General features: G+C 41.1%; 1 protein-coding gene across 2 annotated transcripts in view; it reads left to right on the forward strand.

Annotated features, from left to right (window-relative positions):
• Positions 1 to 8,337, forward strand: part of KRIT1 (KRIT1 ankyrin repeat containing) — a 31,504-nt gene extending 23,167 nt beyond the window's left edge. For both annotated transcript variants that reach the window (XM_084786066.1, XM_084786067.1), the window contains exons 16-17: positions 4,123 to 4,239; positions 7,858 to 8,337. In XM_084786066.1, coding sequence (XP_084642192.1) covers positions 4,123 to 4,239; positions 7,858 to 7,926 — 186 coding nt within the window. In that variant the 3' untranslated portion in view covers positions 7,927 to 8,337. The remainder of the gene's footprint in view (positions 1 to 4,122; positions 4,240 to 7,857) is intronic.
• The last annotated feature ends 5,433 nt before the right edge of the window (positions 8,338 to 13,770 follow it).

Consider the following 13,770-nt stretch of genomic DNA (forward strand, 5'->3'; position numbering starts at 1 on the left):
ATGAGGCGTCTCTCCAGGTCCGGTTCAGAAAGTCTTTATACTATGTTGTGCCTTATTCTAATCAAAGTGATTAAACTATAAAAGGTAAGCTTGACAGTTGTCTTTAACATATTCAACACATCTAGGCAGGGTGGACATCTTTCTAATTTATGATAGTAATCTGGTAAAAATCTTGCCTCACTTAAGATTTGACATGGTTAGATCATGTTTGCAAAGGACATTTTGGTTTATTGATTTTATAAATTATATTCTTCTCATTTTGTGTCTTATTACGGAGTATCTTCTTTTAAGTTTCATAGTATGTGTATACATAGAGGTGTTTTACTTGTGTGTAAGTCTGTGCACCTCATGCATGCCTGTTGCTCAAGGAGGTCAGCAGGGAGTGCTGGATCTGCCAACCTAGGGTTACAGACCATTGTGATATGAGCTGCCATGGGGATGCTGGGTATAGAACCTGGGTCCTTTGGAAGAGCAACGAGTGCTCTTAACCACTGAGCCATCTCTCCAGCTCTGCAGTCTCTTCTTAAAGTAACTTAGTTATAACTAATGGTCCATGTGAACTTGCGGTCAGCCTCATAGGCCACAGTGTTTTATTATGCCGCCTCCCTGTGGGAAGATCTAGAGAGTAAGTACAAACATAGGGCAGAATAACACAGATGTTCATACTTGACAGGGGGTTTAATTTCTTGACATGGCTTACAGCTTCTTGCTTTTGTGTCATTGCTTAATTCTGTTAAAATCTGTAACCCCAGGGCCAAGTGGGTGAAAGTAAGTGGGTCCTTGGGGCTCATTGGCTATCCAGTCTAATTAGAGAGCTTTCAGGTTCAGTGAGAGTAGACCCTGTTTTAAAAGATAAGGTGAAAAGGGACTGTGGAAGTCGCTCAGCAATGACTTCTGGGCTCCTTGTGCATTCACAAGTAAGCACTTACAAACAGAAAAAGGAGAGAAATGAAGGGGAAATAATTTTTACCATTTCAAGATATCTTTCCCATGCTAATTATGTGCCTATTTACATCCCCCCTAGTAGAACTTGATGCTAATGCTGGGAATGTGACACTGTTTCTCTGAGCTGTGGTGTTTGGCTTTTGGTAGCCTTTCAAGTTAGAATAACAATAAACTGTTGTATAAAGCATTCCAGTGATGGAATGATGAATTAGCAATATAACATAACATCCTATATTTTGAATAATATTCTGATGCAAGAGCTGAATAATTGAGAAAACAGGCAAAAGGATTATAGCAGTGTTATCAGTTGACATACTTCTTTCAGAATTAGATATTCAGTTTCTGAGTAGAGGGCTAGAGAGGTGGCTCAGCTGTTAAGAGCACTTGCTGCTCTTGCAGAAGCTAGAGCTGGGGTTCCAGAATGCTACTAGTTCACAACTGCCTGTACCTCCAAGCCCTAGGCTCTGTGGGAAACTGTACACACACACACACACACACACACACACACAAATAAAACAAATCTCTAAATATAAGTGAAAAGATAAAAATACAAGTGGAAGTGTTATCCTCAGGTATATAAAAAGGTGATTGAGCCAGAGAGGAAACATGTTTTGCTTCTAAGCTACTGATAAGTTTATGGCTCCTTTGAAAGCTCTAAGATGATTGTATTTTTTTAATCATCAAATAGGTTGTCCTTTAGAGATTGATTCTCTGGAAAAACTAGAATGCAGATATTTTTTATGTCCTTATCTACTTTCTGTGTCTTCTTTCTCTTTGGAGTAGTGAAAGCAGTCCATGAGAAAGTACAGCTCAGCAGTTTCTAGTGTTCACCGCGATTGCTCTGTTCTACTCACATACAACCGACTGTGTTGTGACTCAGGGTTTCAGTTGGTGAACTATATTTGTCACTGTTTTCAGTTTTAGTAAATAGCACGATTATAGCCAGGCAGAACTGACTTTGCATACTCATACCGTACTTCACAACACACCCTTTTCATCACTGCTGCCCATGTGTGCTCGCAGCTGTGCGGTCTTCCTCACCTGTGGCTTTCCTTTGCTGTTTCCAGTAACCTTCTCATCTCTGACTACTGTGGTTGGGTGTAGTTTCCTTACTGAGTTTCTTGCCAATTGTAGATTTTACCTCCTACTGAGGGCAGCCTTTTCCTTCTGGAGAAGTCTGATCACAGGAAAAGACCATGTGGACCCTGGCTCTTCATATTGTTTGGGGTCTTTAAGAATTCCTTCCTCATTGCATGTTATCCTCTAGCAGCAGGTTTTTATTTCAATGTATGGGGTCAGTTGTACTTTTATTAGAAATCTTATTTTAGTTTTTAAAGAATTTGAGCAGCCGGGCATGGTGGTGCACATCTTTAATCCCAGCACTCAGGAGGCAGAGGCAGCCGGATTGCTGTGAGTTCGAGGCCAGCCTGGTCTACAAAACAAGTCCAGGACAGCAAAGGCTACATAGAGACCCTGTCTCAAAAAAACAAACAAACAAAAAAAACCAACCTTTTTTTGAAGTGATTAAGGATCTTAAGTTATTACTGTACTTTCACTGGTTCCAGTCTATGCCTTACTAAAAAGCTATATTAGCATATGTTGTAAAGTTATATGTTACAACAGTAATGTAAATAGCTGGTGGTTAAACAAATGTCATTCTTTTACATATAACATACATTCGTGTAAATTAACTTTACTGTGTTTCCTTTACAGAATCCCACTTTAAAAATACCCTAAACTGCCAAGTGTGGTGGCACATGCCTTTAATCCCAGGAGGCAGAGGCAGGTGGATCTCTCCTGTTTGAGGTTATTCTAGTCTGCGTAGTGAACTCCAGGCTAGGCAAAGCTACATAGTAAGACCCTGGCTCAAAACAAAACCCTCAGCTGTTATCTTTTGGCATATTTTTAGCTTATTAACATCCTAAGAATTACCATTCATAAGAAGCTGGTATGTCTAAGTATATCTGTTTTGAAGGCTAGTAGAAGCACTTTTTTGAATATGTATATACTTCTTCATATATTTGTATGTTTAAGGCAATAACATGCAAGTTATTACTAAGAAGGAATAATTAAAAATTAATTATATCCCAAAATGGAAGAAGGGAATTTCAGTCTACTTACCAGAGAAAAACACTAAGTTTAACATGTTAGTGATGTTAATCAATGTATGTATGATGTATATATGATGAGTGAAACATTATATCATACTTCATAAATCCAAGTCCTACATGTCAACAAAATTGAAATTTAGAAAAATGTCATTTAGAAATAAGAAAAAAATATATCAAATGCCTACTTAGATATAGCATTTTTAGGAAAGCATAAGAGAGTTTACTCTAACATTAGTTCTGTGTTATTGAATTTATGGAGAATATATTTCTAATGGTTTTTTTCTTATTTCTACAATAATTATTAACACATCAGTGTACTTATTTCAGTGGGATGAAATTGCTGCTATCATCCTGTTAATCCCACTGTATAAATTTCAAATTTAAAAGTACCATGTATATCCGGGCGTGGTAGCGCACGCCTTTAATCCCAGCACTCGGGAGGCAGAGGCAGGCGGACCATTGTGAGTTCGGGGCCAGCCTGGTCTACAAAGCGAGTTCAGGACAGCCAAGGCTACACAGAGAAACCCAGTCTCAAAAGACCAAAAAAAAAAAAAAAAAAAAAAAAAAGTACCATGTATATATTCAAAAAGAGGTTTTGAATACACTAATTACTTTTAACCTGCATAAAGTACAAACTTGTCTTACCATGCTCAAAGTCACTGAGAATGGGCATCTTTTAAAATATTTGTTAGTCTGCTACAAACACTATTATTGTTCATTATTGTCCCTGAGGCTGCCTTCTGGGTTCTCCTTCAGGCTATGTTAAGGTTAGTGTGGGTGCTATAAAGAGACTTTTAAGAATGATATTCAAAACAATTACATTTAATGATAATTAAAAACACTAAGTGAAGATAAGTGTTACATTTCTTATTCAGGGTGTTTGTTAGGCATTTTGAGACAGGGTCTCACATAGCAGACCTCTAACTGTTAACCAAGGAGAGCCCTGAATTTCTGATCTTCATCTTCCACCTCCCCAGTACTAGGATTTACAGGCATGTACCACCATGACTGACTAAATGTTACTTTTACCTCTATTTTAGCATAATAGTTTCTAATTCTGTTGCAGGCTTTACTCATCAGTCTTAAGTATTGTTGTTTTACGTGGCAGCTGGGAGATGCTGGTACTTGTTTTCAAATCCATAGCATGGAAAATAAAATGAGCTTTATAGTACACACAAAACAGGCAAGTACTGATAATTAGTTTGGACTTATAATAATAAACTATAGTTTTACATTTTTCAGTTATTAAATGTATTAACTTCCCCCAGAAACCTTTAGTGTTAAATAAATTTAATGTTTAAGACCAAGAAAAAATGGAATTCTCTTCCTAATTGAGGAGCCAGAAACTTGGCAGACTAATATATTTCTGTTTTAAAGCAGTTACGTTCTTCCATTTCCCTGAATTCAGACTACTTATTCCCTCTCACTTCTTTTTTTAAATTTATTTATTACATATACAATGTTCTTTCTGCACGTATGCCTGCCCACCAGAAGAGGCCACCAGATCTCAGTATAGATGGCTAAGAGCCACCATGTGGTTTCTGGGAATTGAACTCAGGACCTTTGGAAAAGCAGCCAATGCTCTTAAGCTCTGAGCCATCTCTCCAGCCCCCTCTCACTTCTTAAAGTTCTTCCTTTTCTTAAACAGTATACTGTCTAAACCATTTACTGTACTCTGTGAGGCATTTCATAACTACCTTCAGAATCCTAAGTAAATTCTTCCTCTGTACCCAGTTTCTTCTTTTTTAAATATGTTTTTCATTGAAATAAAATTACATCACTTTCCCTTTTCGCTTTCCCTCCTACAGCCTCTCCCAGATACCCTCCCTCCAGGTCCTCCCACTACTCTGCCAAGTTAATAGCCTCTTTTTCTTTGATTATTATTGTTACATGCATGTGTATATGTATGTACATGTACACAAATATATAAATACAACCTGCCAAGGCCATTTTTGTTGGTGTGTTTATGGTTTCTGGGTTAACCGCCCTACATTGAACAACCAGGAAAGAAGCCTAATCCTGGCAAAGGCTAATTCTTCTCTCAGCAGTCATTGGTTGCTGTAGTTGTTGGTCTAAGAGTGGGGCCCTCTAAAATTTCTCTTCTCCATAGTGGCATGTCTACTGATAATGCTTGCCATTGTTCAGGTCTTACTTCTGCAGCTATTTCTAGGAGAGACTATTTCACTATGGGTTTTAAGAATCTGGTGTTCTGGCTCTTATAGTCTTCCCAGCCTCTGCTGCAGTGTTCCCTGAGCCATAGATTCAGGAGCCGTGGTGTAGATATATCCTTTGGCACTGGGTTCCCCATGACCCATTGCTCTCTGCATTCTGTCCAGTTGTGGCTTTCTGGGATGTCTCCGTGTGCTGTGAAGAGAGGCTTCTTTGATGAGGGTTGGTAGTTTCACATCTGTGGTATAAGGACAAGATGCAGAATGTAGTAAGGTGTCGTGCTGGTCTAGCAAAGTGGTGCTAGAGTCTTCTCTAAAGTCCAGGATTTCACCAGTTGATTTCACTCGTGGGTTTTAAGTCCTGTTAGACAGTTGATGATTACCACTGACATGTAAATGCCACTTACTGTTCCATTATGCATATCTTGCCACGCTGGTAATTGTCATGGCTCATGGGAGTTGCCCCTGCATAGGACTGCTTAATTGCTTCCTTCCCTTGGCAGCTTGCATAGTATTTTCTGAAACTATGAAAGCTGGACCACAGGAAAGATGCTTTCTGGTCAGATCCAACTCAAATTCTCCAACTCCTGTGTCCTGAGTGTGTGGTGTCTTCATCAGTAGGGCATTCCTTCAGCCTCAACCAGAGAGACAGCCAGGGGCTACATCAATAGTCGATGTTGGTTTTGAGAGTCACCCAGACTTCCTGTTAAACCATTTGAAGGAGGTTTCTCATTAGTCTATGGTTGCTATGGGAAGGGGTGTGTGTTTGTGTGTGCGTGCGCGCACACACACACACGCATACAATATAAGCATTGTATATAGTTTTAGGTAAATATAAAATAATACGATTACTTGAGACTTTATCAAACAACCATGGTGTTATTTGTCCCTCCCCTCCCCCCTCTCCTGTGTTGACCCCCTTCCTTCTCTGTCTCTTCTGGTTAGTTTTAGTTTGAAGTTTATTTTCTCGGATATTAGGATAGCAACACCTGCTTGCTTTTTTTTTTTTTTTTTTATCTCATTTGCTTGGAATACTTTTTTCTTTTCTTTTACTCTAACATTGTATTTCTTCCAAACAACATATAGATAGATTTTGTTTCTTAATCCATTCAGCTCATCTGTTTCTTTTGATTGGTGAGTTGAGGCCACTTTAGAGGTATTATTGAAAGGTGTGTGTAGATTGCAGTCATTTTGATCTTTTTTCCTGGTTTGTGTTCATAGTTGTCTTTTATTCCCCCCACCCCCACCCCCAGGGTCTTTGGGCTATGCTTATCCCCTCTTTAGATTGAAGCATTCTGCCTACTATTCTGTTTAGTTTTTTGTTTGTTTGGTTGGTTGGGTTTTTTTTTTTTTTTTTTTTTTTTTTTTTTTTTTGCTGGATATGAATCTTCTAAGCTGTTTGGATCATGGAAAGTTTTTCTCCTTCAACAGACAGTTTTGCTGGTTGGTAGTCTAGTTTTGCTATTGTGGTCTTTACAACTTGGAGTGCATTGCTGTAGGCTCTTATGGCTTTCAGAGTTTCCATTGAGAAATCAGCTGTTATTCTGATGGGTTTTTCTATATATGTGACTTGTTAGGGGGTGCAGTATTTTCTCTTACATCTTTCAATATTTTTAGTTGTTATGTGTACTCAGTGTTTATCTGTGATAGCTTTGGGGTGTTTATTTGCTGGTCCTGCCTATTAGGTGTTCTGTGTACTTTTTGTGTCTCTGTGGGCATACCTTCAGTCTGGGCAGGTGTTCTTCTGTCGCCTTGTTAAAGGTCTGCTCTATGCTGTGGGTGCGCGAGGACCCTCCCTCTGCTGTGCTGTAGTTCTTGCCAGTGCCCACATTTAAGATTCTTCATCTTTGCTTATTTAGTCTGGATCCTTTGTGTTCTAGTCCAGCTGTCTATCATCTGCTTGACGGATTCTACTTGTCAGATTTTCCCTGTGTTTTCTAATTGGCATATTGAGTTTTTCAATTACATCTTCATTTGAGCTTGTGTTTTCATCAGTGTTTCTGTCTCTTTATTCCGGTGTCAGTTTTCAGATCCTGAATTTTTTTTATTTCATTCAGTTGTGTGTATTTTCTTGGACAGCACTCAAGCATTTATTGTTATCCTCTTAGAATTCAATAAAGTATTTATTGGTGTTTTCTTTAAATTCCTTGAACTCTTTTATAAAGTTTATCATTGTTCTTTTGAGTCTTCTGTGCTGAGGCTCATCTAGGGAGTTGTCGTTACGGAGCACTTGGGTTTGATGGGAGATGTGCTGTTCTGACACATGACCCTGCGTTGGTCATGTGATGATCTGGCTCTCCTTAGATGGGCCATGTGGCAAAGGTGAGACCTGAACTAGGCCAAGTGAAGCTCTGGGTGAGCTACTTAACTGGACCAGGTTCACTTTGGAAAGGTTCTCCAAACCCATGGAGCTGGGGCCAGACAAAGGGACTTCTTAAATGAAAAGGTTTTACATCCACAGGTCTAGAACTGAGTTTGTGGGTTTGCAGATGTGTCAGATATGCTCAATTTCTTGACACTCTTTCTTCCTGATAAAGTTACCTTTCAAATAGGTATAAAAATGCCCAGTACTATATGTCTTTTAAACATTTCATGTGTTTGTATTTAGTGTTAACATGTGTTTTATGTTGTAGGCTGGTCTTGTGGTAAAGCTGCTGATGAAGCTAAATGGACAGCTAATGCCCTCTGAACGAAATTCCTGAAAAGGGAACAGCTGGTACTCAGGCCAGCAAGTTGTGTAATGCAGAGTTTTTTCCATGAAAGATTTCTTAAACTATGACTTAACAAGGCGTGTAGTCTCATGTAGTATGTATATGCTGTTACATACACTGTACAGAATCTGTACTCATGTTTGGTGTGTAATATACCACTTAGTTTTGTACGATATGCTTATAAGCTCTTCTAATTTTTGAAACACATAAAAATAGAGATTGGCAATCTGTACTATATTGGATAATATAGTAAGCTTTATAAAAAGTTATTTTTGGTAAATAGTAAAGAATTTAGTGTGGAATGTGATGAAATTAAAATACAGCTTTGATATTTTGCGTGTACTTCAAAATACACTGAAAATCAACATGATTTGAATAAATAAAATGTATTTTGTACTTGGATCAATTACTTAAACCATTTCTTCTGTAATGTATAAACATGTGTCAAGTTGTTTTTTAAAGTCTTCATTAAGGCTGGATCTAGCACAAGTCAGCTTCCCTCCAAGTGGTGTTGCCGAGCTCCTTGCATCAGTCCTGGTGTCTCAGCACTGCTGATGACTCCACACGCTCACTCTCTGCACATCACTCATTCTCTGGGACTACTAGGGATGGACTATGAATAATTTCTTAGTTTTAAGTCTCAAATCTAATTAGTACTTTATACTGATAAGTTAGACCACTGGCTGCCATGCAAGCACACATACACTCAATGTAACAAGTCAGTGGTTGAACTTGTTAAATGTATGCTATATTTATGTCTGGTCTTAATGCCTTATTTATATTGTCTTTGGCTTTATAAGAAGCAATAATACCACATGTCTAATTAGGGGAGTTTTAGTGTCACAAATGAGCAGCAAACTTGATTAATGTGTTCGGTAGCATTGCTTGATTCTGTAGTTGTCCTAACCCTGTAGGCCAGGATGTTGTAGTTTCAGAGGTGGATTAGCCATAAAATTGTACTACAGGTTGCAGATAATTTTTATATGTCATTTTCTTCTCTTCAGTTAACTTTTTAGTCTGAATGATAGTGCGTATAAGCCTGTGGGCTCACCAGTGAGTTCACATCTGAAGATAATGACCCCTGTCCCCTAGAACCCTTCAGTATCCAGTAAGTAGTTCCGCAGAGAAGGGTTGGACCCCTGGCTTCGTCCCCAGTCCATGACTGGCTTTTGAAAGATTTCACCTTGTACAGGCCTTGTGCATGCACTGCTATGCCATCTATGCCCAGATCATACTTTGCTACCATTGTCCCAGCTTTTACGTTCTTTTTGCCTTTATTGTGCTGCTCCCTGAGCTTTAAAGGTGGTGGTATAAAAGTCCAATTTAGGGCTGAGTACTCAGTTGTCTCTTTTTCTCAGCACCTTCGGCAGCCAAGAATCTCTTCATTTGCTACCGTTTATTGTGAAGAGACGCTTCTCTAAGGCTGAGAGGAGTATCTATGTATACTGTTCTAAGTTGCTTCTCTGTTGTGATAAAGCGCTGACCAAAAGCAACCTGGAGAGAAGAAGGTTTATTTCAGCTTGCAGGAACTGAAACATAGACTCTGTAGGAATGTTGCTTACTGACTTGCTCATCTAACTGTATTATATATAGCCCACCTGCCTAGGGATGGTACTACCCACAGTGAGCTGGGGCCCTCTACATCATCAGCCAAGAAAATGCCCCACAGACCTGCCCACAGATCTCTTCGATTAAGGGTGGCAGTTCTTCAACTGAGATTCCTCTTGCTGGGTATGTCAGCTTGGCAACCATGATTAGCTATCACTGATATAAACATAGATGCTTAGAAGGCACTTTGACACCATGTCAACTTAGGTGAACAACAGTAGCAACTTACTCTTCCCAAGAGTCTATGACCTTCCCAGCCATGAATTTTTAACTGGATTTATAGTACTAGGGACAGAGTCCTTCCTGCAGAACAGGCCTTATATTCAGCCAGAGTGGTTTGTTGCACCTTTAACAGTCATTGCCACTAGTGGATTGGTATTGTAATCATATAGTTCACAGCTGGAAATGTCTATTGATGTTTTTCTACCCCTGCAACCTGCTTAGAACCTGTCAGCATTATGAAAGCAAACCAGCAAGAAGGAAACAACCAGCTTAGTTTCTCTCTATCTTGCAACCAACGTTGTATTGTCATCACTATCAGGATCTTACCATTAGGTTCTGGTGGACAGCCAAGAGGCATGACAAGAGCCTGTATTGTTTGGAGAGCCTTCAGGGCCTCCTTCCCAACAACTCAAAGGGAGATAACACACCTGGCACTAGCAGTTATGTTTAATAATCAATAGCTTCTAGGAACAGCAGTATCCAGCCAAGTCATGTATCATACCTTTTTAACATATGTTTTAAATTGGCCTACAGGTACCCCAAATTAGATACAATTCAGTCTAGGATCCACAAATGAGAGATAACATTTGACATTTGTACCACTGTGTCTGGGTTATTTCACTCAATATAATTTTCCAGTTCCATTCATTTACCTTCGATTTTCATAATTTAGCTTTTCTTTACAGATAAATAGAATTCCAGTGTGTGTGTGTGTATGTGTGTGTGTGTGTAGATAGGTAGGTAACATTTTCATGACCCATTCATCTGTTGATGGACTGATGCCATTTCCTGGCTATCGGCAATACAGCAGCAATGAGCATGTATGATCACCCATCCCTGTGGAAGGGTGTAGAGTCCTGTAGGGCAGATGCTCACGAGTGCTACAGCTGGCAGGTTTGGAAATTCGCCTTCCAGCTTTCTGAAGAAGCTCCACACTGATCTTTCCAGAGGCTGCAACAGTCTGTACTCACCATCGATGAGCAGTTGTTCCTTTTCTCTACATCCTCACTTTCCTTTGCTGTCTTTTGATTTCTTTTTGATAGCCATTCTGACTGGAGTGAGGTGGAATCTTAGAGTAGCTTTAATTTTAATTTCCCTAATGACTAGTTGAACTTTTTTCTTAAATACTTGTTATATATAAAGTTTTTATATACAATCAGTGTGCATTGTAACAGTGGATTTTAAAAGTCAATTACGTTCATCTAAAATGTACCTGGGTACATAGCACATTTGATATTATTGACAGCATGAAAAGGAAAAACAAATTAATTTACAATAACTTTTGGTCATTTTGGATTCTGAAAATGTTCATACATCTACTGATGTTGAACTTTTTTAAATGTTTAACAGCCATTAATATTTCTTTTGAGAAGTCTCTCTCTGTTCAGATCTATGACTTATTTTTTTATTGGGTTACTTGCTTTCTTGATGTTTTGTTTCTTGAGTTATTTGTGCTCTTGATTAATCTTGTTGGATATATAGCTAGCAAAGACTTGCTCCCATCTCATAGCCCGTAGGCAACCTCTTCACTTGATCGGACATTGCCTTTGCTGTGCAAAAACGTTTGTACTTTGATGAGTTTCCATTAGTCGGTCATTGGCTGTATTTCCCTAACAAGCAGAGTCCCGCTGAGGAAAGTCCTTATCTAGGCCTGTGTCTTGTCCACACTACTTACTTTCCTTCTAGTAGTTTCAGAGTTTGCATGGAGTTCTTCCATCAATTTGGAGCTGGGTTTTTTGCAGGGTGAGAACTAAGGGTGCAGTTTTGGTCTTCTGCAAATAGACATCCAGTTTTCCTAGCAGTATTTGTTGAAGATGCTGTCTTTTCTCTAACATGTGTTTTTGGCATCTTTGTAAAAAAATTAAGTGGCTGTAATACTGTGATGTGTCTGTGTCTTCTCTTTCATTGATTTACATGCACTTTGATGCCAGTACCATGCTGATTTTTTTGTTTTGTTTTTTGTATGGGTTGGTTTTTCAAGACAAAGTTTCTCTGTATAGCCCTGGCTGTCCTAGAACTTCCTCCATAGACCAGGCTGTCCTAGAACTTCCTCCGTAGACCAGGCTGTCCTAGAACTTCCTCCATAGACCAGGCTGTCCTAGAACTTCCTCTGTAGACCAGGCTGTCCTAGACCAGGCTGTCCTAGAACTTCCTCCGTAGATCAGGCTGTCCTAGAACTTCCTCTGTAGACCAGGCTGTCCTAGAACTTCCTCCGTAGACCAGGCTGTCCTAGAACTTCCTCTGTAGCCCAGGCTGTCCTAGAACTTCCTCCATAGACCAGGCTGTCCTAGAACTTCCTCTGTAGACCAGGCTGTCCTAGAACTTCCTCCGTAGATCAGGCTGTCCTAGAACTTCCTCTGTAGACCAGGCTGTCCTAGAACTTCCTCCGTAGACCAGGCTGTCCTAGAACTTCCTCTGTAGCCCAGGCTGTCCTAGAACTTCCTCCGTAGCCCAGGCTGTCCTAGAACTTCCTCCATAGACCAGGCTGTCCTAGAACTTCCTCCGTAGACCAGGCTGTCCTAGAACTTCCTCCGTAGATCAGGCTGTCCTAGAACTTCCTCCGTAGACCAAGCTGTCCTAGAACTTCCTCCGTAGATCAGACTGTCCTAGAACTTCCTCCGTAGCCCTGGCTGTCCTAGAACTTCCTCCGTAGACCAGGCTGTCCTAGAACTTCCTCCGTAGATCAGGCTGTCCTAGAACTTCCTCTGTAGACCAGGCTGTCCTAGAACTTCTTCCGTAGACCAGGCTGTCCTAGAACTTCCTCTGTAGCCCAGGTTGTCCTAGAACTTCCTCCGTAGCCCAGGCTGTCCTAGAACTTCCTCCATAGACCAGGCTGTCCTAGAACTTCCTCCGTAGCCCAGGCTGTCCTAGAACTTCCTCCATAGACCAGGCTGTCCTAGAACTTCCTCCGTAGATCAGGCTGTCCTAGAACTTCCTCCGTAGCCCTGGCTGTCCTAGAACTTCCTCTGTAGACCAGGCTGTCCTAGAACTTCCTCCGTAGACCAGGCTGTCCTAGAACTTCCTCTGTAGCCCAGGCTGTCCTAGAACTTCCTCCGTAGACCAGGCTGTCCTAGAACTTCCTCCGTAGACCAGGCTGTCCTAGAACTTCCTCCGTAGACCAGGCTGTCCTAGAACTTCCTCCGTAGACCAGGCTGTCCTAGAACTTCCTCCGTAGACCAGGCTGTCCTAGAACTTCCTCCGTAGATCAGGCTGTCCTAGAACTTCCTCCGTAGACCAGGCTGTCCTAGAACTTCCTCTGTAGCCCAGGTTGTCCTAGAACTTCCTCCGTAGCCCAGGCTGTCCTAGAACTTCCTCCATAGACCAGGCTGTCCTAGAACTTCCTCCGTAGCCCAGGCTGTCCTAGAACTTCCTCCGTAGACCAGGCTGTCCTAGAACTTCCTCCGTAGATCAGGCTGTCCTAGAACTTCCTCCGTAGACCAGGCTGTCCTAGAACTTCCTCCGTAGATCAGGCTGTCCTAGAACTTCCTCCGTAGACTAGGCTGTCCTAGAACTTCCTCCGTAGACCAGGCTGTCCTAGAACTTCCTCCGTAGACCAGGCTGTCCTAGAACTTCCTCCGTAGATCAGGCTGTCCTAGAACTTCCTCCGTAGACCAGGCTGTCCTAGAACTTCCTCTGTAGCCCAGGTTGTCCTAGAACTTCCTCCGTAGCCCAGGCTGTCCTAGAACTTCCTCCATAGACCAGGCTGTCCTAGAACTTCCTCCGTAGACCAGGCTGTCTTAGAACTTCCTCCGTAGATCAGGCTGTCCTAGAACTTCCTCCGTAGACCAGGCTGTCCTAGAACTTCCTCCATAGACCAGGCTGTCCTAGAACTTCCTCCGTAGATCAGGCTGTCCTAGAACTTCCTCCGTAGACCAGGCTGTCCTAGAACTTCCTCCGTAGCCCTGGCTGTCCTAGAACTTCCTCTGTAGACCAGGCTGTCCTAGAACTTCCTCCGTAGCCCTGGCTGTCCTAGAACTTCCTCTGTAGACCAGGCTGTCCTAGACC

Source organism: Acomys minous (genome assembly GCF_964271855.1).
Source record: "Acomys minous genome assembly, chromosome: 6".
In the NCBI taxonomy this organism is placed as follows: Eukaryota; Metazoa; Chordata; class Mammalia; order Rodentia; family Muridae; genus Acomys; species Acomys minous.